This window comes from Labrus mixtus, chromosome 15 (assembly GCF_963584025.1).
Source record: "Labrus mixtus chromosome 15, fLabMix1.1, whole genome shotgun sequence".
Lineage (NCBI taxonomy): Eukaryota > Metazoa > Chordata > Actinopteri > Labriformes > Labridae > Labrus > Labrus mixtus.
In genome coordinates this window covers 18,413,419-18,440,974 of record NC_083626.1, presented here as the reverse complement: position 1 = coordinate 18,440,974, position 27,556 = coordinate 18,413,419, and the positions used below count along the sequence as shown (strand labels likewise).

General features: G+C 38.7%; 1 protein-coding gene across 5 annotated transcripts in view; it reads right to left on the bottom strand.

The window, feature by feature from the left end:
- slc12a5b (solute carrier family 12 member 5b) overlaps positions 1-26,863 on the bottom strand; it is a 35,849-nt gene extending 8,986 nt beyond the window's left edge. For 2 of the 5 annotated variants that reach the window (XM_061057044.1, XM_061057046.1), the window contains exons 1-11: positions 26,451-26,863; positions 6,594-6,697; positions 6,322-6,462; positions 5,300-5,446; positions 4,001-4,055; positions 3,780-3,910; positions 3,142-3,389; positions 2,856-3,067; positions 2,447-2,614; positions 1,822-1,920; positions 1,625-1,682 (exon numbers count right to left, since the gene is read on the bottom strand). In XM_061057044.1, coding sequence (XP_060913027.1) covers positions 1,625-1,682; positions 1,822-1,920; positions 2,447-2,614; positions 2,856-3,067; positions 3,142-3,389; positions 3,780-3,910; positions 4,001-4,055; positions 5,300-5,446; positions 6,322-6,462; positions 6,594-6,697; positions 26,451-26,505 — 1,418 coding nt within the window. In that variant the 5' untranslated portion in view covers positions 26,506-26,863. Of the gene's footprint in view, positions 1-1,624; positions 1,683-1,821; positions 1,921-2,446; positions 2,615-2,855; positions 3,068-3,141; positions 3,479-3,779; positions 3,911-4,000; positions 4,056-5,299; positions 5,447-6,321; positions 6,463-6,593; positions 6,698-26,450 lie in introns of those variants that run through there. The other 3 variants (XM_061057045.1, XM_061057043.1, XM_061057048.1) reach the window with 3 other exon arrangements.
- Between the last annotated feature and the right edge of the window lie 693 nt (positions 26,864-27,556).

Below are 27,556 nucleotides of genomic sequence, written 5' to 3'. Positions count from 1 at the left end.
TCTGCATGTCAAGAAAACACATTTTTGGAAAGCAGGGGACATTTATTCCAAAGGAATTCTTTAACAGTCATTTTTTGCATTTTTGCAACTGCATTGAATCACTGTGTAGGGAATGATGAATTAACTAAAGGTTGTGAAAAGAAATAAACATTTCTACATATTAACATCTGGAGTTGCTTTTGAGTTATATGGTCACAATGAAAAAGGGGACATGTCTATAGTCCCAGGGCTCTATACACCCAGGGTCTTACGTTTAAAATTACAACAAGGGTTTTATGTTTAATATGTTTTTTAATATGAGGCAATAAAGAGACCATTTAAAGGGTTCACGTTCTAATATATTTTCTGTGGTTAAATGTTCAATGTATGTTTCCCTGCAGGTCAGAATGTTAATAACCAACCCCGTATTTAAACTACCTCAGCATTATACATATGTTTTACTCCCCCTGTAAAGAAAAGACCAATGTAATATAACTTCACATGGGTGAGAGAAATGTATAGCAAAGCAAGGCAAGGTTCAAGAGAACTTATAGTATTTTGCCAGTAATCAGGTACAGGTGTGTCAGGACACCCAGTAGAGAACTTGTTAGGTGCCCTGGTGTGTGACCATTGTTCCTTTCCAAAGCTTATATGTTTACGACACAAGACTGTCAAGTTTTATTCTATCCTCATTATTCAACACTGGCTTTCTGGTTGGGATGAGCAACATGGCATAATGGTTTAAATATCTTTGCAATCACATTTTTCAACAACAATTAAAAAACATATAGGCCTACGACAACATTGGCAGTGTAACCGCGATCTTAGGATCCATACATGCAAGCTCCAGGCAGTGACAACACCCTACCGCAGGCTTTTCCAACCTTGGGCTGCAGACCCCATATGGAGTCGCATGGAAATCAAATGGGGTCCCCTGACATTTCTAATAATTCAATCAATAAAAATATACATTGTAGCATCCGTCCTGAATTATAATACAAGACATTATCCTGTTTAGCATGAGCTACTGGGAGCCAAAGCCCATGCTAAAAACATACAAACTTGCAGTATATCTGTCTGTCTCTCATCCGTGCGTCATGCTCCAGCATTACTTTTCCAGCCTTGTTAATACACCCTCACCTCACTGTACACATTGTACACTGAGAGAGAAAAAAATCCTCACTTTTTGCACAAATCTCTCTGCCCTGTCTGCTCTGTCCAGGTTAATATACATTAAATAGTCTTAGTGTGGTCTATGAGTATAATTCAGTCAGAAAAGTTTTTAACTTTTTGTTTATTGGCAATGCCAAAGTGTTTTTAACTGAACACAGCTCCCCCTGTAAAGAAAAGACCAATGTAATATAACTTCACATGGGTGAGAGAAATGTATAGCAAAGCAAGACAAGGTTCAAGAGAAATTATAGTATTTTGCCAGTAATCAGGTACAGGTGTGTCAGGACACCCAGTAGAGAACTTGTTAGGTGCCCTGGTGTGTGACCATTGTTCGTTTCCAAAGCTTATATGTTTACGACACAAGACTGTCAAGTTTACAGTCAAATATTGGATGAACAAAAAGGACTACTCAAACGGACACTCAGAATCAATCTGACTAAACTACTGTTGCTAAGCTCTGTAGTAGACTCACTTGTCCCTTAGAACGACTCCTTCTATACAGGCGCCAAACAGCACCACACTGGACATGTCTGTAGAAACACTGTTAAGAAATACACAGTTGATCCAAGCATCCTAACTTGCAAAGTGTTAGATAAAAGTCCTCGATCAATCAGCCTTTCCAAATCGACACAGTTTCTGTTTTATCGTCCTCGACTTGGTGAAGGATACACACTATAGAGGTGGTGGTGATGGCAGCAATGGTGCCGATAGGGATGGACTTCTGAGCATCGCGCAGGTCACCAGAGCGGTTGGAGCCGGCCATGATACCTGAGAGAGGAACAAGGGGAGATAATAAAATCAACTACATTGTGTTTTTTTTTTTTATAAGTACACATTTAATGATAACACCTTATGCTCTTCTGTTTCATCTTCTAAAACGCATTCCATGCACTGTAACCTTTAACCCATGCTTCGCCTCATGCTTAAAAATGTTCAAAAAGATTTATGAAGACAGATGCCATGGCTTATTGCCTTAAGCGTTTTTTCATGAAGTTCTTGTTTTGAGGGAAATTGGAGTGAGGAGTTTGCTTATTGTTAACAGTTAGAAAAGGCCACGGTTATAGCACACAGGCAATATATTTCCACAAAACCCAAGGAGAAGAATGAAACCAAATAAGCATGTAACTACCATGACTAAAGGAAAGAACGTGTCTGATCTGGGTACATATTTTATTTTTATGTATGAAGAACTGATTTGAGAAGCTGGTGCAACAAGCTACAGAGAGCCTTTAAATATGCTATTCTTAAAAACAGCCCCTTAGCCTGTCAACAACTTGTTTTTTTATGTACCAACCTGTGACAGATGGAAAGTAAATCCCGACCAGCAGGGTGAAGAAGCTGGTGATGTCGGCCAGGACATAGCGGTTGGAGCCCGCTGGGGGACTGTCTGGATCTGCGTCTGAGGCAAGCCCACGTTTCTCCAAGAACATACCTTTTTCCAGGTAGTTACCGAACAGGTTTTCTAAGAGAATGATTTAAATGAGTGTGTTATTGTTTTTATTTAATGAAAAATGAAAATGAGCTGCATGTGTGAACTGAAACTGATTCCAACCAACTTTACCAGGAATTTTTCATGTAAAAGTCGATGCAAGCAGGTCTTGATTTTATTTTTGTGTCATTTTCAAGAGCACAATTGTGAAAGGGGCTTCAGATTGTTTGATCCTCAAAGGGTTTGGTTTTTAAGATTAATAGGCGTCTATTACCTGCAAGGATGCCGCTTGTGACCCCAGGGATACCCTGAATCTCGGTGACATTGTTGGTATTGAAGTAATCGTCACATGTGGCGTTGATGCTGTCAGAGTCACAGAAGGTCCTCCACAGTTTGGTGGTGACGGTGTCGTTGTCTATTTCGATAACCTTTGCACAGATGTCGTATCCTTTGGATAGAATAGTACGGTTTCCAAGGAGACAGACACTGTGAAGAAAGTTAATAATAGTCATAAACTATCATCATATCTGGAGACTTTTCCTCAAAAAACAATCACTTACGGAAACACGGGAGGGTCAAGGGCGGTCTTGATCACCCCGGCGTAAACAGCCAGGATGGAGAGGATGACGCAGGCCAGGAAGACCAGCGCCAGCTTGTTGACATACTTGACCCCGACAAACACCACCAGTGACATAAAGCTCAGTACGATGGTGCCATAAACCCGCATGTTGTTGAGGAGAGCTGCCTCCGCCTCCGCCCCCTCCAGGCCCTCAATCTTAAATATGGCAGCCTGGGGAACAATATAAATCTGACAGGATGGATATATGGAGGGATCGGATGTAGAGGAAGGAGAATGTGGTGGAGCATGGTGGAGAAGTTTGGTCATCCAAAATGGACCTATGTTCAAAAAGTGAATTGGTTAAGGATGCAAGGACGCGTTTGATTTTCAATCACTAAAAGAGCTCAAAATCCAGGACAAAGTTTCATTTCATCAAAATGTAAGCTTTAATATTGTCAATAAAAGTAGAAAGGAATGAAATAGAGTTTCTTTATCCCAATAAGTCATCAATCACACCTGTATCTTTTCTCCTGAAAATGTTTGTAGTGATAAGGGCCTGCATATAGAATAAGCAAGGAGGGAAAACAGACACTATATAAACCATCATTATGTGAGTGATGAGAAAATAAGGCTACTTACAAGCAAGATTTCAATACAGCCAAGAATGTACATGGCACCTGCAAACGTGGTGCCTAAGTAGAAGCAGATGCCAACAGCTCCTCCAAACTCAGGCCCCAGGGAGCGAGAGATCATGTAATATGAGCCCCCAGCTTTGAGTCACAAACACATATGTTCAAGAGTCAGAGCACAGTTCTTTCATACGTAAAGCCAATTATTGCACCCCACAGATGTCCACTCACCGGGTACCACTCCGTTTGTTGCGATGGCACTCATAGAGATGGCTGTGAGCATGGTCTGAAACAGAGCAGGGTGACAGAGCAGAGTCTGAGAGGCAGCAGGTGGGGATGTCAACTTTGAGGTGTATATGTATATGTATATTATGTTCATCTCATAATATACATTGGAGCATCAAAATGAACAACTTAGCCTGTTCATACCAGACAAAGGTATCCTGCCCAAGTCTGGGAAATGGGTGCTTAAAGTATTCAGGCCACCTCCATGAGGAAAAAACCCACAAGGTAGCCTGCCATTTAAATCCCTGCTAAAATCTTGTTTTTTAAAATAATTAATTTTTTAATGCTGTGGTTGATAATGTATTTATTTTATTTCATTTTACTTTACGGTAGCTTCTTCTATGAATGGTTTTGTGTTTTGTGTATTAACGTTCATAATTTATTTAAAATGTACAAACTTATTTGTAGATTTGATATCTAACATTGTGTAAACTCTTTAAACATGAGTCAGGCTTATTTTTTTTCTTTCTGGTGCTCTTCCTGTTTTTCTATATTTTCCGTCCTTTCTCAACTGGAGGCATAAAAATGATAAATAGGGTTCTGGATTTTTTTATATTAAAAGAGACCTTATTGGTCAGTTTAAAAGCTTTTAACTCCACCACAGTGAAAGTGATCGACTCATGAAAATAATTTAATAATTTGAGGAATTTAAACCTCTTATTATTGTGTCTAATTGTTGTATGCAATACATTTATATATGAACATAATGGAAACTTGGGGATGTCATTCTGCATAAGTTGATCCAAACATTTTTTTGGAACAATTAATGAGAGTCCTAGTGAAAAGAATATTCCAAACTGCAGCACTTGCATATGCACTTAAAATAAACTGTTATATCAAGCATTTAGACTTCTTCTGATCACAGGGACAATGGGAATGATTTACTTTAATCTGAGGGTTATCAACAAACAAATCTGTAGTAAAGCAATATGCAAAATAATTAGCAGGGACACACAGCAGCCCGATGGAGTCTGTTCTGTTCTGCAAATCAGATTATCAATCAGAGAATGCATAAACATAAAAAGGTAAGAGTGGATTTTCAGTTTTAAACACGTTTTGTTAAACTTAATTTTACAGTTTTACATCATCTCTGTCTGGGGTTTAAAGCAGCATTACACAAACTCTAGTAACTGAGTACTTATGTGCTAAAGAAGACCTAAGGAACCTTGTGGCAAATTCAACAGGCATGTTTTTTTTACGTGACATGGATATACCACAGGCAGGGACGTCTGCAGATTTACTCACTGTGGAACAACACATGAAGACAATGATGAAGGAGCCCAATACGCCTCCGATCCCAACCATCCAGGTCATCCGCAGGAAGAGGATCACCCCAAAAATGTTCTGGATACATGGCAGGTACACACCCATCAGAGTGCCTAGCTGTGGAACCTGAGAAACCCAGACCAGGAAGGTGATAATGTCAGAGTATGTGCAGCTCGCTTCAGAAGCAGCTTACCCACATGGATTTTTATCTGGTTGCAATCTATCATTTACCCATTGTTTTGTTTGGCCTCCTTCAATATACTTTGCCTTGCCAGCGGCAGCAGTTTTAGTTTAAAAACACTACATCTGCTTACAACTGCAATACAAAGTTTGTTAACCATTTATTTAATGTTTGTGCACTTGTAATGAATGCTAAACTGAGGTATTTAAGTTACGTGATGGAGCTACTACTATCACTATCAATCTTGTTTATACAGACCTTTTTTTTTATCAAAACGTGTTTTCATGTTGTATCTTTTGTCCTGTGATGGAAGAAGAGATCTCTACTGCTTTTATTGGGTTCACACACTTCACATCCACCATTCCATCCACTTCTCATCTTAGGTACTCCTCTCTATTGTCTGGGGCCTGGACGGGGGGCACTCTCTCTACGAGGGTGCAAAAGGTTGCATTGCACCCTCATTTTAAATTTCTGCAACTTCAATTGAATGGACGCAAAAAAATAACGATAGTTAAAAAAAAAAAAAAGTAATCCAGGCTTTCAAATGACATAATCGACTCAGATCGTGTTTATTACATCCATGATCTGATGGGCTTTACGGTGCATGTGACCTTTCCGTTCAGCGGGGACCACATGAGGGACCCATACCACCGAAAGTGTTTTTCATTGCTGTTGCCGGTCACTGTAGCTGCACCCCGTTTAATCTCAGCTGCACCCTAAGTCATTTTGTTCTAGAACCGGGCCTGGTACTGTGTACTGACATGAATAATAAGATCAACTACAGCCTTTGCTCTCAGATGCCTGGTTGACCTTACTCTACCTTGACAGGTTTTTTAGACGGACGTGCCCCCTCCTCGTTATTCTCGGCCTCTTCGTGCTCTTTGCTGCCGGTCGGCAGGTTGGAGTAGTTTGCCAGACTGCTAAGCAGAGAGGAGACCATTGGACTGGTATCCATCTCCTCCTGCAAGACACAAACACAGTAACAGGCAGTCACATCAGACCTGGTGTAATAAAACAGATCTCCCTCATTTTAATGAGTTCAACAGCAGTGAGCGAGGTTTTAACATCCAAGGGTAGGGACGTTGTCCTTACCTCAAACAGAGCCATATTTTTGCCGTCATACTGCTGGCTCTTCTCTGCATCGCTGGCTGCGCTGCTGTTGATGAAAGGACTGCTCTCTTTGGGGTTCCCATCACCTGAAACACAGAAACACCAACCAGAAAGACTTAGAGCTGATGATCAAAGGCTTTCTGGAGTCAGGCTCAAATTACAAGTTGTAAATCATATCAGTGTGTTGAAACGCAATGACATTTTCTCAGGCAAAGAAATTCCTACTAGAAGGGCAAGTTGAACATTAGAATTTCAATGTAACTGTTGTTGCCTTGCAATTTCAACACTGTCACTTTTGGTTGAAAACTATCTCTTACTCTAACATGGTTTGAAGGTTCTCATTGTAAGGAGGGAGGGGGGGGGGGCAGAGACAAATAGGAGAGAGTGCCGACAAAAAATAACTAGGATCTAAAAGGGCAAATGAAAAGAAAACTGTTGCAAGATTTTGTTTTAGACAGAAATGATAGATAATTACAGGGAGTAAGGTCAAAGGTCAAGATGATATTGATAAAAGTTACATGGAAAAAGAAGACAAATTATTTTTAGACACATACAGAACATTACACTTCAGTCCTGTGTTTAGTCTTTTGGTCCAATAATATTTGTTTGTGTGCTCGATCTGTGTGCATTCGATCCGGGCTCATGGTTGGTATGACTGTGCCTTATCCTGCAGAGCTGCTATCCACGCTAGCTCCACTCACATTTAAGATTTGCAATGTGTTGCTTAAATAGCGAAGTTGGACTTTTTGACGTGTGACTCAGAGTTTGATGCAGATCACATTAGAAGGGTACCAAAGATGTTCTGCAGTTTATTAAGTTTGTCACTACACAGGCTGCTACAAACCCAACAGTTTCTGTCACGACGTCATGACATGCCTAAACAAAAACATCCATTCTTGACCTGTATAACTCCTGCAGATTATGTTACGAGTATGTTACATATTGGCTTTTATCAGAAATTTGAAAAAAGTGAAAAAGATTCTCTGAGTTTAAATTAAAATCTGTTTTCGTTGTTTGTATTTTTACAACCAGCAGTTAACACTTTATTATCGTGTTAAATGATTGCGTAAGAGCGTTAAAAACAAATGTCAGGAAGCCAATTCGAGTAAATCACAATGGTAACGCGATGGGTGGGAAGACCAAAACAATGAGCTCAAAGATGATAAAGGGCTTTGGAGTTTGATAAAGGGTTTGTCAATAGAAAGCACATGTTCTAACTAACTCTCAAAAAGCTCACTTAATGTAGAAAACATTGACCAGAGCTCTGATGTGTTATGACTGTGAGTGTGTTATTAAAGTGTATGTTTATTATCATTGGAGCTGCCTTTGTGGGGCTTTGTGCTCTTTTCTTGTTTGTGTGTCTGTCTGTCTTTGTGCTGTAAATAAATTCATTGTCTTGGCATAAAAAATTCATTTGGCTGTTGCTCATCATCGGGAGTGAGGAAGGAGAGGGTCTCTCTTATGCTACGTCTGGTTTCCCCCTAGGCTTGGAGTAACAGTCGTCTGTGGAGAAATTATACCATAGTGACCAACAATTTATCAAAGGTTTTTCTAGAAAATATGAAGTTCTCATGTCACACTTATAAATGTATTACAAACTATTTCAAAAGATATGCTAACCCTCGTGCAGTTTTCTGTCGATCATTGTGTTTAAATTAAGCAAAATAAAATATAGAAAAAGAGAAAATACTGTCCAGAGCACCTTTAACTTGATAAAAGTCAAGATATGTTTAAGAAGATTTCTATTAAGGATACTTTTATCACAGTGTTTTTTTTAAAAAGCAGATATATTACTTTTAATGTCACCCTATTTTTATAGGATCAAGTCTGCATGTACTCTGTAATGCACTTCCTCATTTCTCCAGGTCTACACTCTTCTGTTAATGTTCACATTTCGAGGCATTAAGACAATCCTGACCCAATCCTGGAAAACAACTCTCAACATCCTGTTTCCCACGATAAAACAACCATACAATGTAAAACAATGCGTTCTGGGAAAGACTGTGACCAGCTTTCCTTATTCCATGAAATATAGGGAATTACCGTGAAAAGGGTTACATTCAGGGAATCAACAAAATAAGTTATAAAAAGACGTCCTGCAGCACCTAATAAGTGAAAGCTTCATAATCAAGTTGTTTCTCTCAGGTTCCCAGGCTGCGGCCGTATTATTCACTAATCTTTGGAGCAAAGAGGAGAGTCAGATAGCAGCTGAACTGCTCTCACGCAGCACATAATCCTCTGAGCGACAACTGCTCTGCAAAAGAAGCCCCTCGCCTTTTTAATTGGATTAGAAAGCTTTTTGATTTAAGGTTGATTTTAAGATGTTCAGAGAATCGAATATTATATCACTTTTAATAAGTAACAAACATGGTATGCCCTCTTCCTATAGGCGACTTCTTCATTAATAATGTTTCAAAAAAGGTGTAACCTTGCATTTTCTCGGGCTATCCAGTAGACAACAATGAAGACGTGTTGGTTACCTGTTGTAATCGGGAGTGTCGACAGTTATACACACAGCCTGTCTGTGGTCTTAGTTGTAGTTTAGACGATGCTGAAGCCAACCACCTGAGTATTCTGTAATCCAGCATGATTTGTAAATCTGCATTTAAAGCTCATTTCAGCTCTCGGCTTAGAGTGAAATCAGCTTTTAAAAAATTGCGATTTAATCATTTTTTTTTAAATGTCTTTATGTGTAAGTGCATGCGCACATGTGTGTGTGTGTGTGTGTGTGTTTTTTTTTGCATGTGTGTGTGAGGATATGACTGTGTGTTTGCCTACTCTATTCTATGTAGTTTGAGTTATTAACATATGAAAGATTTATTATGAAATTCAGGTGTGATGGTATTAAGTGAAGTCATTCAGAGAAATTACACAACATGTAATGTTAGGAGAACCATTTGAAGTAATAACGTTGAGTACAAATAATTCCTTAAACTGTTTTTCACTTTCAAACGCATTTTGTTTATGTGAAGATGAAGGGGCCAGAGCGGATAAAGAATAAAAAAAAGCACTTCCCAGTCTGTACTTCACCTCTGTATTCTCCCTCCAGACTCTCAAAGAGTTGCTAAAACAATCCATGTTAATCACGCATGAAGCTGCAAGTCAAGGTCATTGGATAAGCAGTGATGGATTCTTGCTGGCGGCCCTGAGATATTACCCAGGGGATGGGAATGTTGTGTAATACACATACTTCATTAAACCGTGCTTTTGTACTTTCATGCATTGAGCCTTTCATGCCAAAATGGCCTCTAGTTGTCCTGAACAAATCTGTATCTCCAGAGCAAAATAAAAACTTGTGTTTTACCTGCAAATGCCAGTAATAATCATCAACCAACAAGCTGTACAAACACACCCCTCACTTATATCTCCTGAGATTAATCACTTCGCCCTGCTCACCCTTTACCCTGAGTGACGTAGAAGTAAAAACAACCAACTAGAGCCTTTTTTTCTAATTGATCTCCTGAGGTTTCAAAAGCCCTCAGTCCAAATTTCTCCTGTTAATGAAATGTTTTTCTTTACTGCATGAACTGCATTTTGAAAAATTACTATCAGTAACAATTTACTACAGGAGTCACACAGCAAAATACATACTTCTTCATATTATCACACACATCACATATATAGGTTTGTGTTTGTGTGATCATCTGGAGTGAGAGTGTCAAGCAAAGTACAAAATAAGACTTTATAGAGTAGCTAGTTCAACTTTGGTGAAGGTAGTGTATCTCTTATATTGTGAGCATGATTTTCAGAAAATTGTAGTCGAAAACTTCCCTGGCTGCAGATGATTTCAGTTTTCTTGCCTATGAATAGTTAAGCCGAGAGTTTGCACTGTAGCCTCATTTCTAGAACATTTAGGGCTTATAATGCTTTTTGTGCCCAAAGATGCATGTAGAAAGAGATCAGAACTAAAAGCTGATACCCAGACAATAAAGACAGATTAAAGTTGTTGTTTTTTCTGTCTCTTTGCAAAGCGGTAATCCTAAACTGATACAACACTCTTAGAATCCCGTCCATCTAATTGAACCTGCTCTTTGCTCCTCTTTTTTTAAATCCTCCAGCTCTGTGTGAAAACAATACAGATCTCAAGGTTTTTTTTCTTGACAGAGAAACTGTGCATTACTGAGTGGTCAGCGATGTTTCCTCTAACATTTTAAAAACCCATTACAATCACTGACATTTTTCAGGATTTCCATAATGTGATCGTGAATGTGCTGCAGCCTTTATGAAACTTTTCTCAGACATAAAAAAGAGCATCATGCCCGGGCTTTAACTAGGGTTAAAAAACAGACAGAAAAATCTCCACTGCTCAAGTACACAACACATTTTAGCCTCAATTGTTCCCCCTGACCCCTCCTTGTTTTACAAAACTCTTAATGGGAAGGCTGCATGTGCTGGAAATGCTTTTCTGATCTCATCCATCAGTGCAAGGTCACATCAATGCAATGTATTGTTAAAAGCAAACTCTAAGTTTGCACTTCACTGCTTTAAAAATGAATTTTAGCTCATACTTTATTACTGATGTATTTTATGCGTCACATGAGGGAGCCTGTGGGGACAGAGAACGTATTGGAGAGAAGACAGTCAACTAGTCTGTTAGAGCTGTACCTGGGGCTTTAAAGCAGGAGGAAGGCAACATTTTGGTTTCCTCTCTTGACTGTTATGCATCCAGACAAACTCGACCCAACTAATTTTGCCTCTGTATGAGCCCATACATGGCTGAAATATGGAGCTTTACAGAACTATCAGGTCATTGACTGAGTAACCTCATTAAAGTCCCCACAAAATAGAACTTGGATAATAAAGAAAGATAGTTGCCTGATGGGTTTTTCGCTCTCACACTCCACAAATAAAAATGTTACTATATTGCTAAGGTTAAGCATGGACAGAAGTGATTCTTATGAGGCTAATTAACATCATAATTGTATAATTTTTCTTGTTTTCGAGACTATTGTCTCGAAGGGGGGAATTAAGTGTCTGACGTAACTAGGACAGAGAGAATATACTGCTCCTTTAAGTTTATAACGTATACATCTGGAGAGAATTTGTATCTGAAGGAGATTTAGGAGTCCCCTCAAGTTGAATGTTTACCTTAAGGTGTTGTCTAACAGAATTGCCAAATATGGCTGTGTTACATGAGGGTTTTTATGTTTAGGTGCATATAGGCGATTGTCTCTGTATGTTCGGGGGAGATCATTTTTGGCTGGGTCTCTGCCAGGTCGAACCATGGCGAGCCTGGAGATGCTGCTTGTTGATATAAGATTATACTCTTTGAAAGCAAGTCAGTCTCAACGGCGAATTTCTTCATCATCAAACATATCAACAACAAGGAAATCCACATCAGTATCTAACTGCTACAAGACAGAAGGCATGACATAACGTTGGGATGTATTTGATTGGATAGTTAGCTTCAATAAAGCTTTTTAAATGTTTAAATCCTATTAATGTCCCTGAGTGCAGGATGAGTCATCAGACGTTAGAAACCGTCTGGAAGAAAAAAATACAGTAATTTTGGTGTAAAACTACTCAGATAACGCTTAATTGAAAAAGATAAATGAACATTTAACACAGGAATGCTGGATTTAAACTGGGAAAATGTATTTTGAATTACACAGGGGTCTATTTTAGGATTCATTGGGCTTTATCGGAATGCTTGGAGATTAAAGAGGTTAAAAAGTGACCAACTAAAGAAAGATTCCTCGTTTCAAAGATATCAAAGAAGTTTCAACAGGCGTGAAAAGCACTCAGGACTTATCTGAATGAATCTGCAAAAGCCTCAAATTCCTGAGGATATCCATAAATAGTCACACGAGGTAAATTGATAAACATCAACACAGCAATGAAACTGTAGAACTGAATCTAATATACTTTAGCAGAAAAAAAGGAATGAAGGCATTTAGTGCAGGCATTAAAGTCCATATGGCATTATGGCCACAGTGAGCACAAACACAGAGAGTATCTGAGGTGACAGGTGGGCTGATGGGAACATATGAAGCAGTAACATACTGAGTGGTCTTTGTGTTTGATGAGCTGGTCGGATCAGGACGAGCTGCCTCATATGACCTGAACATTCATCATGTCTGAGGTGAATCACTGCCCCAGGACGACCTCTCAGCGTTAGTTTGTCCTTCATGTGCATGAGCAGAAAAACACACACACACACACACACACACACACACACACACACACACACACACACACACTGGGGCCACTGTGCTGTAGGTATCTAACCTGGCGTTTTTAAAAGCATACAGATTGCTATGTCAGATGGTATCAAAAACGTACCTATGGAGAACAGGAATGTCTCTGTATTTGAACAAATGTTCTCTAAAGTATAACTACGATTAGATTGTGGTTGGCCAAGTTGTATTGTGGGTAATGTTGATCAGCTTTTGTCAATGAAGAAGAGTGTTTGGGATTAAAAATAGTGACAGTTCTGCTGAATTGATTGAATTACTGCTTTTTAATGCTCAGTCTGGAGCCGAACAAGGTGTTGGTAGTGCACCGCTAAATCCATGAGGTACTTTTTCTAAACTGTAGATTGTTAACGCAAGCTGAGAATAAGAGGGAGTTGGAAAACAAGAAAGAGAACAAGGTACATCAGAGTTGCAACCCTTATAATTCAGAAATGATTATCAGTGCTTGAGGAAAAGGAGCACAAACTTGATCTAAATACTGATTACCAAAGGAGCTGCAGAGTGAGAAGGCTTTGAGAGAATACAAACCAATTCTCAAATCTACTTTTTAATTCAGCAACAATATTTCTGTAATGTCCGGAAAACAACATCAGCAAAAAAAAAGTCTGAGTCATACACTATTGCTCAGGAGCTTCAAATAAATGATAAATCTTCAGCCTACATCCCTGTTAACCCCCCGAACAGACATTCATGACGTATCGATGAGACGTGATTGGCTCCGGTTCTGCAGATTTACCAAAAATAATATTGTTGATATTATCACTGGCGGGCAGCAGGCAGATGAAAAGCAATGGGCGGTGTAGACTTGTACCCTTGATGTGACATGGCCATTACAAAATGGACAGTTTATACCGGCTTTTAAAAGCTTAATAGGGCGCAGGCTCAAGGGGATTATCTAGCAGCTGGAGGCCACAGAGGAGGGCAGAAATTAACTTCAGCATGTGAGAGACATGCACCAATCAGCGGAACAGCAACCTCACATTTACATCAATCACACGTGCACCTCGTTCATTTTCACCTCGCCTGCTATAACTGGGGAATTAAAGCTAATTCCATGAAGTCATTTGTTTAATTTATATCTATCTCCCGACGGACTCACACACACACACACACACACACCCACACACACATACACACACACACACACACACACACACACACACACACACACAGGATTTACACTGTTTGTCCTTTTTTTTCTTTGCCAAAATTGAATCAACTTTGAATTTAAACATCACGGCGTACACTTGGTTCTCACTTGCATCCACTGTTTGTAGCCTACTGAATATTTGGTCAGGTTGCATCTGCGTGAATCTCTCTTGAAGAGTATTGATCATGCTCTACAATGTCGGACTGCCAATCAGTTTGTCGGTCTACAACTTTGAAAAGCTCTGAACCTCAAACAACTGAATCACCGCCATAAAACTAATAAGTGTTCATATATCCCATAGGATGGATTCTACAGATTTCATTGATCCCAACATCAACTTCAAACTTAATCTTGACTAGTGTTTGCTTTTATGATCAAACACCTGCAAATCAGATACAGCTGTAGCCTTCATTCGAGTTAGCTTACAGCCTACTGCTAATTTGTGATTGCTAGCTTGCTACGCTACAATGTGGTCGTACTCCAAAGTTTTGGACAACTAAAGATTCAAACAAGGGGGATGACTCTATAGATGATATTTATTAAAACTCACCCATGAGCAGTGCCATCCCTCCATATCAGCAGAATATGTGCTGTGAGTAGGGCCTCATCATCTATGAAAAGCCTCATGTTTATTTTTTCCTACTCATCAATCTGCTCTCCGTAAGGTAATGAACGTTAAAGACTTTAACTTGGGGTCAAACCAGAGTTTCTTTATGGCCACATCCAGGTGTATTAATAGTCAGTATATTAGCAATCAGCGCTACTCTGCTCTTCCTGCTCCTGTTCACTCTAACAAACAAACTGCGCTGAGAAATACTTATTATTATTATAAATGCACTTGTTGTTTGACCTCTTCTGTTAAATGTCAACTAGTGCAGCTGTTTGTACATGATATAGTTCAATAATGTTACCACGTTGGTGGGCGCATATTGATACGCCATGTAATTAACATCAAGCCTTCTCCTCATGCCTCATACTACATTTTTGAAAGGAACATGGTTTTATGTAGGAATAAGGAATCTTTAGTTCTGAAATAAACTTTTAATTTTGCCATTCAAAAAGTCTGAATTTACAGAAGTAAACACTCTCAAGGTCCACGATAGTAGCGTAGGCTTTCCCTCTCTAATATTAACCATGGGGTGAAATAAGTTGAATTATTTTTTTTGATACAACAGAGGTTGAATCAGGTTAAACTTCAAATACAGTGAGAAATGTGTGCTGGTGATTGCAGAGACCTGAGGGACACTGTTCAGTCTAGAAGGCGATGATAAGATAAGGAGATGCGTTTGGGCTGGAAATCTACCAGTCCTACACGAAACTACACCCTTTTTTTTATCTGAAACTATTGACGGATTGATTACAGCTATTGACAGATACGGATAAGGTAACTGACTGTAGATATGCTAGCTGACACGTACTCAACTGTGGGGACCATTAATTGTCTTGACTTGTTGCTTTTAATTTAGAGGAATGCTCTGCCTGGCAAACAGATGTACAATATGATGCTTTGCTTCATTTGTAATCTCTCTCTAAACAAACACTGCTCTTGCCACACTCAAACATCCTGTCGGAGTCCTTCATGGATCAAAAATAATCAGGAAGTTCTTTATCTGATTTGAGCATGAAGACACAGTGAGATGGCCTGTTTAAAACACCCAGACATAAGTGGTTTATTTACATTAGCTCAACCGTCGTAGCCATTGAAATCCTGGGTGGTCCATTAAATCAGAAATTTGTTATCTATTATTTTCAATTAGTTTTGTACTTACTGATTAAACATCTCAATTTGTCTTTTGTGCTAATGGCTGCATACTTTTAATCCAAACTGAGTTCAGTACATTGTTACAAAACACTTGGCATCCGCATGCTAACATAAACCATATGAATTTGACTGGAAAGTGTGTCTGCTTTTTTATGTGTAAAGCAGACACATGGTCTTCAGGGACAGAAAAAAGTAGTTATCATTTTTGTATACTTTATAAATCCCGGATGGTTTCATGGAGAGATGTTAGGCTCAGGGGGCTTCACACAGGGGGCGCCTCTGAGCTGTTGGAGTTGATCACAGATGTCCCATTTCTTCCTGATAAATCTTCTTTACCTGCATTTACTAATCAGGTGAATTGTGCTGCATTCATAATACATATCCAGCTAAATTGTGGTCCTGCAAAAAAAAATGTTCAACAACAACAAATAGACTTCATGACAGAAATCTGAGAACTAACTGTGGGCTGCAACATATGGAATCAATACAGCCATGAACTCTCAAGGGATAGTTCACATCTGCTGCCTCCTATCATACATTTGTCTAAATCCCTGATGTTTGCATGATGGCTATATATTTCCTCTTTCCTTTGCAGTGATTTTAGAGACATCAGAACATACGCATGTAGTTAGGCTTGTCTAACACCTTGAGATCTTGTAACGATGCCAAAAAAGGGAGGTGAAAAACTGCTGAAAATTCAAACCAGCAAAACAAATTCCAGATATGAAGTATTTTTGTGTTAACTGAAAAACACATTTGTGCCTCTAAAATCAAGAAAGTCTGCAAGAACATAAGAGCCATGACATTTCCCAAACAGAGAACTGCTCTGTGTTCCTGTTGAGAATGAAATGCCGTGAATAATTCATTAAGCTAACGAGACCACCCTGTTTCTGCTGGTTCACATGTTTGTCAGCCAGGCAAGGCTCACATTTGGAAAGAGGAAGCGATCGGCTCAAGTGCATGGGAACATTATATAGTTTACACATTTTGTATAAACTTGTATAATCTCTAACTGATCAATAAACAACTGCTTCACCAAAAATAATAGAGACAAGAACTTCAGAGCTGACACTGAAGCGATGAGTTGGAGCAGCACGAGGGTCACACAACAGTTTTCTACCGTAAGACCAAACTGTACTTTATAGTGAATAATCCATTAATGACATTGTCATATATAACAGGGAATATATCGACAAAACTTCTAATATTTCAAGAAGGCTTAAGGAAAGGTTCATCTTCTGGGGTACTTATTGACTTTGTGAGCTTAAATATCTATATGTGTATTACTAAGCAACTGCCAGCAGTAGAAAGAGTAATCTTTGCTCTGACCAAAAGATCATTAAAGTGATAAAGCCACGTAACTCTGTACTTTGGCTATACGCTCCTGATCAATGACATCTGGGAGGCTCAGCTAGTTGCCAACCGAAATAGTTTGGTCATTAGGCTGTCAAGGCAAATTCAGTATCTGCATGCATTGGCCCAAAATGACCATTTATGTATTTGTGACTGGCTGATAAAAAAGACCCTTTAATGAAGCTTATACAATGTGATTTGTTGGCTATTCTGATGATTGATATACATTCACTATGAATTCTAATTCATGTTTACTGTAGTGGACAATGGCCATTTGTACTTTTTAGTTGTTGATCTTGTGAAAAAATAGTTAAATTGGCCGTGGTTTCAGTGTCAGCATAGTCTCAGGGAAGGCATCAAAGCCTAAAAAAGTCAGATGAATTATGAGGATATGATAAGTCATTAATATTAAAGTGTTTTTGTTTTGTTTTATATTAACATAAGGTGAATTATTTTTTTGTTGAAAAGCATAGATTTGGAAAAGCATTAATTATTCGCTCATCTGTCTCACGGCCATTTAATTAAGAGCAGGCATAATAATAGATAAATAACTCTGCATGGGATTTACATGGGATGGGGTTTACAAAAAGGTGGACAAATATGTTAATTTCTCAGTATCCCATCAGTGACATGCATTCAGAATCTTCATAGTTGGCTGACTGGCAGATTTAGTTATACCTTCAGACAAATCTATGCTGCTTGTTTCTTCTGGTTCCAATGTTTTTGTGAAGCTAGGTTTGCCAGCTGCATGTGGACTTCATTTTCTCATAATGCTTCAAAGTAAAAAGTAAATGAGTGGATTCCCAAACATTTTAAGTGCAGTTTGATCAAACTGAAATCAAAGCCATTCCTTAGTTATTTAAAGGGTCTGCATACTCAAATGACGTATTGTTTTCCTTTAAGTTTCTCAGTTCCGGAAACTAAAACCACTTTGTTACGATTTTTTGGGGGAAATATCCCATTCGTGGTTTAAAGAAACCACTGTGAAATAAGTTCGGTGCCACCACATGAAACCTTAATAAGAACCACTCACTGTGATATAAGAAGGCCGACGCTATGAAGACAGAGGTTTTGGTTATAAAACAGGGGAAAAAAACATGACCAAAACAGATTTTTTGGTGAAACCTCCATGAAAGACAAAACCCACAGATACAAAGTGTTCTTTTTGGTTTACAAAAAAATGTATGAAACTTGTTTGGAAAATACCAAACTCAACCAAAGTCCAACTACCAAAGTGCTTTACAGGCCTCTGATTTTTTTTTATAGCCAACCCCTATTAATAATACTAAAAAAATTACCTACCTACTTATTACCTAAAATTACTTACCTAGTTTTTTTATTTGAACACAGAAGGAAGAGGACAACACAAACCTTATGTATGAAATGAACACAAATCACAGAATTGTAATTGGTAAGAGAAAAAGAAACAACCACCTCCCACACCTCACTTTAAACATTGAATGCTCCAAAGTTAATCTTTCACCTGAGCTAATTTTGTACCAAATTTTTTTGAGAAAACTTGAATCAGCATGGTGTTTGTACTGACTTGCACTGTTTATTCACAAGGGTTTCCCTTAAGATCATAAAGATTGACTGACTTAATTTCCTCCATCTTGTATTTTAATTTTCCCTCAGTCTCTACTTCTAGACTTTTTTATTTGTTTGTCATGAGCAGTTTGGGAGGGCATTCAAACACTGACCTATAGCGTATTATTAAAGGCAAAATCACTATTACATAAAATGCATCAAGTCCAATTTGAGATGTTACTTTTTACATTTTGTGTTTTCTACTGGCAAACGTTGTGCTTACCTAGAATTGGAGAGATACTAACTAGAAATGTAATCCATTTGAAAGTGGAAATCTTGAAACCAACTGGACATTTTCTAATAGCCAAATGACAGTTAACAGGGAACAACATTTTTTATTCCCTCAAATCAGATTAAAAAAAAGGCAAAAAAGCAAAACAAGACTTTAACTGTCTACCAAGTGCAGACCTTTACCTGTTTGTGTCATGTTAAAGTCATCAGTTCTTAACACTTTCATGTGTGTAAGCTATGGATCCACCACATAGGACACAAAATCTAGGCAAGAACCTTCCAACCCAATCATTTATAAGGTGAGCATAGTTTTGTTGAGCGGAGCTTACACATGCATTATATCGGCAGCGTACACATGCAGATATAATTAGACTTAGATAAATACTTTTTATTGGGCTTTCACACTTGCAGAAAACTCTTGAAAAACTCTTGATATTTCCAGGAGGAGCTGTGTGTGTGAACACAAACAGTCACCTTTTTCCCTCTGACTTCACCTGGTGTTTCTCCTGCCAGACCCCTAGTATTTCTTTGCAGCAAGTCCGATTGAGCTGATATGAGAACGCCGCAGGAAATTCTCTGGAGAATTCAGCTCGAGCCAATGGGAGGGGAAGTTACGTTTAAATCCTGTGACTGGAGTGCATAGAGTGTATGCACGCGAGCGTTACGATCTCTGTGCACGTACTTGAACTCCTGCACTATGTTTTCTGTTCGTCAGTATGTTCTTCTACGCTCCTCTGTTGATATTGTGATTCCGTTTAGCTACACGTAGCATTGATATGTAGGCAAATATTCTCATTATAGCATCATATAGGGGACTGTGTTGCTTCGTAAAATACTTCCCCCGTCGTTTGTTGTTTGTCTGACAGGGATAGTCTCCCGCGGTGAGGAGCACATGTGAAGAGCCAGGTCAGGAGAAGAGCTGGAGCAGTCCTCCTGGAATTATCTAAATATTTTCAGGAGGTTCTTTTAATTTTCTTTTCCCAGGACTTCTTGACTACAAATAAAAAGCAAGAAATTAAGAAAACTTCATCTCTAAATACTGAAATAGAAATAAAGTTATACTATGAAGTATTTTTGCACACATCCCGTCCTCACCATTTCTCTCACTGTTGAGAGAGAAATGGTGAGGAAGGGATTAGACCACACTGTATTCAATAACCACTAATCTAAGACGACTGGCTGGAGTGAAGTTGTAGCTCAGAGAGAGGATTAGTGAACGTTATATCACGATTTTCTCTTTCTTCTTCGTCTTTCTCCAGTTCAATCACTCTGCAGCTGAATCTCAAAGTGTGGTGTGATCATGGTCTAATTAAAGTCATCAAAGCCTCAGCCAGTCATGTGACTGTGAAGCGCTTTAGAAAGTGAAAGTACAGAACACCACCACAACAAAACACTTGTTGTTCAAGATCCCTGTTCCCTTTAAAGATCACGTCTTGATGTGTTACAGCCCTATGGAACTTCTGTGGTCTTGTTTTGTGTAGTCCTGTTTGTATTGTGAGAAAATAACAAAACTAGAATTTTTTTTTCAAATCTTAATGTGAGACTGTTCTTACAAGAATTAGGAGGGCAGTCTTGCGTGAGGTCTGTCACAGCATGGGATTCTAATATCGCCAATGTTTTTAGTTCATAAATGTCTCACTGTTTTTTTCTGTTTTTTGTTGGTGAGGCAAAAAAAAAGCTCTTATTCTTTCAGTATTCTTTGTTTTGCGTTGAACTATAATTTTACATTGCAAGGGCTTCCATCAACCACCAGTGGTTGGTCCACAAGAGAAAGTAGGCAAAAGTTGGGTACTGTTTAATATCTAAATTTGACATCCAGATGTAGACAAACAGTAAAAACTGGTCAGGAGGGAGGAGGCTGTTTAGAATAGAGGGGACCCAAAACACACCTTTGATAAAGGCCTGTTGCTGTTATTGATACAAGCAAACTTAACTGTAATCTTAGACAACTTTAAAGATGCCATATAAAATAATAGCTGAAAGCACATTAATAGCTCAATATTAAACATGGTGCTCAGAATACAAAAATCTCAACTTTGTTTTACTTCGCTCACATCACTCTCAAAGTTTTGTGTAAGTCAGAAAAAAAGCTGCTGTTCTCAAGGAAAACTCTGCTTGCGACTACCTGTTCAGCACCACACAGCTGGAACACACATTAGCACCAAACGCTAGTAGAGCAATTAGCAGCTAAAAGTCCCAAAAATATTTCTCAGATATTAAAGACTGCATTTCGGACTTACATTGATAATTTATTTGGAAATACAACACAACATGAATGCTAATGTATTTCTATAACGTAGATAATTACCTATAATATCTATTTACTAACAAGGACAAAATATCAACTCTGTAAGTTGGTAGTATGTCTGCATTATCTTTACAGCTTGTATTGCTGCCCCCATACATCTGTAAATGCAGATATAATAAAGTTAGTTCATAAAAAGCTTCTAGGCATCTAGCTGCTAGGAAATCAATGGTGACCTTGATGCTGAACATCTGGGTGTTTTATACAATCACACTTTGTCAAGACCCAATTTTCCATAAACGACACTATGGTTAAAACTTCAACAGGATTGGAACTAGCGAAGCAAAAGCAAAGCAAATAAAATTATGAAACAAAATAATGTTATAGCATGCACTGCCAACAGTGTTAATGTTAGCTCAACTACATTAGGTTATTGAAAGTGTTAATCTGACATAGCAGGGCATCACAGGTATTGTAATGAAGGTAGGTTTATTCTAAATACCATGGTCCACATACGTGAATTAAGTATTGGTACATAAATATACATACATGTACACAAGATGTCAAAATCTCCTGAGTCTAACTTCGACTTTCTGATCCTCTCACTCTATAGATTGAAATAATTATCTTAACAGACTCTATATACTAACCATATTCCAATCTGTCACTGTTGAGCCCCACTCCCTCTGTAAGACACTTCTGTCAAATGCTTGAGGTAAAAAGTTTGTGTGAAATGTCAGACTTGTGTCACTATTGTTGGACACTGATAGCCGATACAGCAGCGAAACAAGGAAGCAGAAAAATTCAAATCTATGTGGCATTAGGGAGTAGCTTTACATAATGCATCACTCCTCTGCAATGATATAATGCCTCCTGCTCAACATAATGACAGCTCATGCCACGGATACAAGAGACCAATGAAACATAAACTGGACTTCTAGCTGTGCTCACATGCCCCCCAACCCCTCACACACACAAAAACAAAAAAATGATCATGTCGAGTTATTCTGTATTTTTCATGTTAAAAGCTCATGTTGCCTCATTGATTAATTCTGTTTTAAATAACACATTAATAGTGATAGCGATTACTTATGGAATTGTTTTATTTTGGTCATTATTTAGCCCGCAGCTATGACCCTGTCAAAGACAAAGAACCATCATCAGTATTAGGTGGAGCAGAAGGTTTACTCTGTGCATCAATCATCCACCTATGCTAATGTTAGGTGACCCTTCTCAGGGAAATGACAACAGTGCACACTCTGCATTAACGTATGGGCAATCAGACAAATTGGTTCAGATACGAACACCACTGCATGAGCTAACAACATCTGGCAGGCAGATTAAGTCTATCCAGTGTGCTGTGGTTGGGTTAAGAGGTTCATACATTTCTGACTAAAAAAGGAATAGTTTTATATTTATAATTAAAAAAAAACAATGTCAAGTACTAAATAAAAAGTGCAATGCTACTCTACAGCTATATTTGAAGCTACAGCGAAAGGACACTGTTAGCCTGGCATAATCGTTAGAAAGAGCTAAATAGCAGTTCTAAAGCTAATACATTGTACAAGTTACACAAAAGCACACTTAAAATTGCACCATGCAGCCAGTTCTTACATGTTTTTACCAGAGAGTCAGGCTAGCCAGTTTTCGCTTTGATTTGTTATTGCACTAAGCTAAGCTAAACTGTGCTAACCCACTGCTCTCAGTCAATCATTCACCTTAGAGAGGAACAACAAGAATCCAGTCGGAAGTTTTTTTTGACATCGACAACATTTTGTAAAGTCGCTTATTCCCAACCTGGGGTCAAGACCCTGAGGGTCACACAATAATTCTGAGGGGTCAAGAAGATCATTTACAGGGGAAAGAAAGCAGCAAGAAAAACATTTATTAGAAAGGCAAGGTTTTTTTTAACCTGGGAAAATGCCCAACTTTGGACCTCTTTGAATGAAGCGATGTCAACAAGCTAACCACTTTAGTCCAGACTGAAAAATATTAACCGCTGGTGTTGAACTTTGTGTCTTACTCTTATTTTACAACTGAACAAAAGGGTTGAAGATAGTAAACTAGTTAATCATCAGCATACAAGCAGATTCATAGCAAGCCTGTAAACATACCTCTAAAAGTCCACTGCCCAAGTAAAATACCCGAAGCTGCGAGCAAGACAGAAGTCTTTTAGACCTTCAGTCGCTCTGACATTAACTGACATTCACTTTCCTTACTGAAAACTGACTACACAAATTTGAAGCAGCTAAAACTGTTCATATGATTCGTTGTTTACATTGTATATTGCATGCGTGTGTGCATATATCTCCTAGCAAAGTTTAATCTCTCCCAGTCTAAATATCACTAAGAGGGCAATTCCAGACCATCTGCCCCCAGAGTGACTAGGACAGTGAGAGGGTTAGCAGTGTCAGCAAACCTGCAGTTGTCTGTTTGTCTTCTATCCTGACAGCACATCTTAATGCACACTTGACATGAAACACTAATGCTCCTACATTTGAAGATACAAGATCTGTGAAAATAAAGAAATATGCAAACCATTATCTAAAGCATTTAATTGTCCTTACAATACCGAATTTTGACATTTTATTTGGCTGCTTTACATTCTGATTATATTTGTAAATTATACATTTGTTTATGTTTTCTGATCTGTTTTCTGCATCTTTGTTTGTCATTCACCGGTATTATCATGAAATCCTCACCTGTGACCTTGCATAACTCACACATGGTGACATGAATGCTTTCATATTAATGCTGCCAAAAATGTGACTTTGACATGACCTTTGTTTATCGTCTGCACCAGCTGCTCCACATGATACAAGCAGTATTTTGGTGGCTTACAGAGCCACCATTTTTCTACAACAGTCTCCACGTTGAGCGGTTTAAAAGCCTGATGAAGCACTCAGGATGCATCATTCTGTCCTGATAGGGATGGTGGAAGATTGGATGTCTTCCTGAAGACTGGGCACTTCAACAAGTAGTTTCTGTATCTTTAAGAGAGCTGTGGACTTAACCTTGTGGTCCTTTATGAGATTTCAGATGTGTTGTTACTTATTATATTTAGCTACTTATTCTGATGTATTTAAATGTCAATTAAATTATAAATTAAATATATGTGTACTATATGCATGTAGTACTTAAGTGATATGAATAAGTAATACCTATAAATCAATTAAGTATACAATTTTAGTTATATTTCCACCACTGTTGCACAACAGCCCTGATAGAGCATCAATAATGACCTGAAAGTAGACCCAGCCTCAACAACAAAAATCAAGATATTCCAATTGAACTGCATTATGAGAAGTATCTGATAAACTGGTCACTCTATTGAAATGACAGCTTTATTTGACCAACGACCTATTCTTTTGTTTTTTCAAGGCAGTATTCAAAGGTTTCTAGATACTCCAAAATGTTAAAGATAAATTAAAAGTAATTCATGAATGACAAGACAGAGTTAAAAGGAAAATACAAATCTTGATTATAGGAGAAATAAAGAAGTAATTTCCAAGATAAGCCAGTTGCTTACTTCTTACAGAAAAAAAACCAACAACTAATTTTTTGACACATAAACCTGCTCCAGGACTGAGCCTGCTTTCACCTTGCAATAACCTTACTGAACTTATTGATTAGACCCATTTATATTGCCAGTGGACAACATGGCCCCTCCAGGGATCTCATAAATCCGTCACCTTGCCTACTCTGCTAAAGCAGGCCAGAATAAACTGACTCTTTTAAACCTTATCATCACATTTTTCACACATGCCTTTAAACAATAGGCTGTTGGTGGAATATCAGTTCAGCCAGTTCATAAAGTAGATCACACGTTTTCAAATGTATCTTTTGCAAATTTGAATCAGACTTCACATGTATAGATTTACAAAAGAAGTTATATGTATGTTACTGTAAGTGACCATCAGAAGTAACTAATCCCATTCATACACATTCATATGCCAACAAAGCAGAAGGAGCAACTTGGGGTTAAGTATCTAGCCCAAGTACATTCAGACATTTGGCTGCAGGAGCCGGGGATTGAACACCTGACCTTCTGACTGAGAAACGACCGACTAACCAACCAAGCCACAGCCGCCCCAGGGTGTGAGCAGTTTAAATTCAAACTATTTTTAATAATTGCCGCCATGGCTGATGCAGCAGAATTCTGTGAACCAGTGGCAGCCATCTTGGTTGTTTACAAAAATAACTCAACAGCATTGATAGAACAGTCGATGTTTCAAGCTTTCCCCGAACCAGGTGGGCTGGAAATCTGCCTAAACAGGAAGGCTACCAAATTCAAATGCCAGAGTCAATTAGACACAAGTTTGTAGGTTCTTCCTGTTCTCTGAAGGCGGTTGAAAAGATAGATTTGTATTTGTAAAAGTGGTAATAGAAAAATTACGAAATTCATTGATTGTTTATGGGCCAATTAGTTTAGTGATTAGTGTCAGAACTCACAAAGATGCCTCCAATCTGGACGTGTGGTCTGAGGCAAAACCAGCAAAAGTAGCCTGTTAAGTATCAAAACAGAAACCAATTAATGTTCTTTTGAATTAAAAAAAAAATCTAAATAGTGATAACCATAAAAGATAAATTAAAGGGACACAGATCTGTGAATTAAAAAAAATATATATATATGGAAAGGTGCGATTCAAGACACATTTGCATGTCATAGGTACACTCAGACTGTATACATACTGACATCACAGACACACACACACACACACGCACACACACGCACACACACGCACGCGCACACGCACACACACACACACACACACACACACATGCACTTTTATGAAAGCCAGCTATTGCCCCTGGCTAGTTGTTAGTAATGGGGAGAACATGAAAGGCTGATGTGCCACAGACTTTCCGCAGGGGCCATTCTCAGTTCACTAGAAACCCTTTTCATAAATCTATGAGTGTTTGACACTCTTCTTAAAGCAAGTGACGAACCTATTGGACAAACTCTAAAATCACATCTGCTGCACTAAGATGTCAAAGTCAACTAACCTAATAAAACAGCACTCTTTGAAAACCAGATGGGAGCAAGCAGAAAAGGGGAAATTAAGTCTCAAGTGGTATGCAACCCCAAGAGGTTCAGTGCATTAGAGCCAAGTAGGTTGGAGGTCAGTGTCATTTGAACATGGTGTGTGTGTGAGTGTGTGTGTGTTTCTTTATATTTCTCAGCTCTTTACACACAAAATACCTGTATCCCTTAAATGACATAATCTTGTAAACTCTCTAACTCTCTAACCCTGACTCACTCTTTGGAGCACCCACGCAGATATACATACTCCTCTTTTATCGTTTCATCACTCACCCTGGCTGTTGGGTCCCCCCTCTGCCTCCTCGCAGTCCGTCATGTTGTTCAGCATCCACTCTCTCCCTCAGGCTGTGGGCACTGAGAGCGTCTCTTGATCCTGTTGCTCAGAGAAAAGCACTGGGTGGGCTGGAGTCTACGACAAGATGCGCTTTACTTCTGGCGTCTCCCTGCCTCTTTTTTCTTGCCTCTGGGTGTTCTTAAGAAAGGAAAAAAAAAAAAGAAAAAAGGGAAGAAAGCAATCATTTATCCTCTCTTTTACTTGTCTTCTGCGTGATTATCTGTGTCTCTCCTCAGCAGGAAGATGGAGAGACTGAGAGAGGCTGCAAGGGAGAGTAGATGAGCATGATGGTGCTCAGTGTCACTCACATGCACGCTCTTGGTCTCTGTGCACCACTCGCCCCCCAGTCAGTTTAAGCCTGATGACTACATTCATCATGTATTCAGAAGGTATTATCCCTCCCTCCCTCCCTCTCTCTCCCTCACGCACGTTCATCATCATCCATCTCATCATGAGAGAGGGATGGATGGATGTAGTGGGATTGAGAGACAGAGGAGCTGCATGACAGATGACAAAGTACTGCCTCCTGAGATTAAGCATCTCCTTTGATGTTCTTTTCAGACGGAAGGAGAGATTCCATTTCATTACTTTGTATTCATCCCTCTTTTGTTATTTTACCCCCCTCCCTGCTTGTTTCTCTCTTATATTTTGCAGCATGCTCATGGCCCATTATCAGTGGAAGGGCTGTAGGCTGTACTTGTATAACTCTGTGAACTTAAAACACGAGCATATAACCATAACCACACAATGTGGTTGAACTGCCCTGTGTTGGCATTATTTTCAACTCCTGGTATTGAGACTTTTCTGATTTTTTTCCATTATGTTTCCTTTTTATTTGTAAATGTATACGTAAAAAAGACAAATTAAAAGGAAAACAAGGATTCTGCAGTGATAGGAAACTATCTTTGAAAATTTCAAAGATTTCTGTTTTAAAGATTTGAGGTTTACTGGCTGAGCTCAGCCAATGTCCAGCCGGCCCATGATGTCACCTGTGACATCATTGGTTTTCCTGACACTATTAGCTGGTTCATGTTTGTATGTTTTA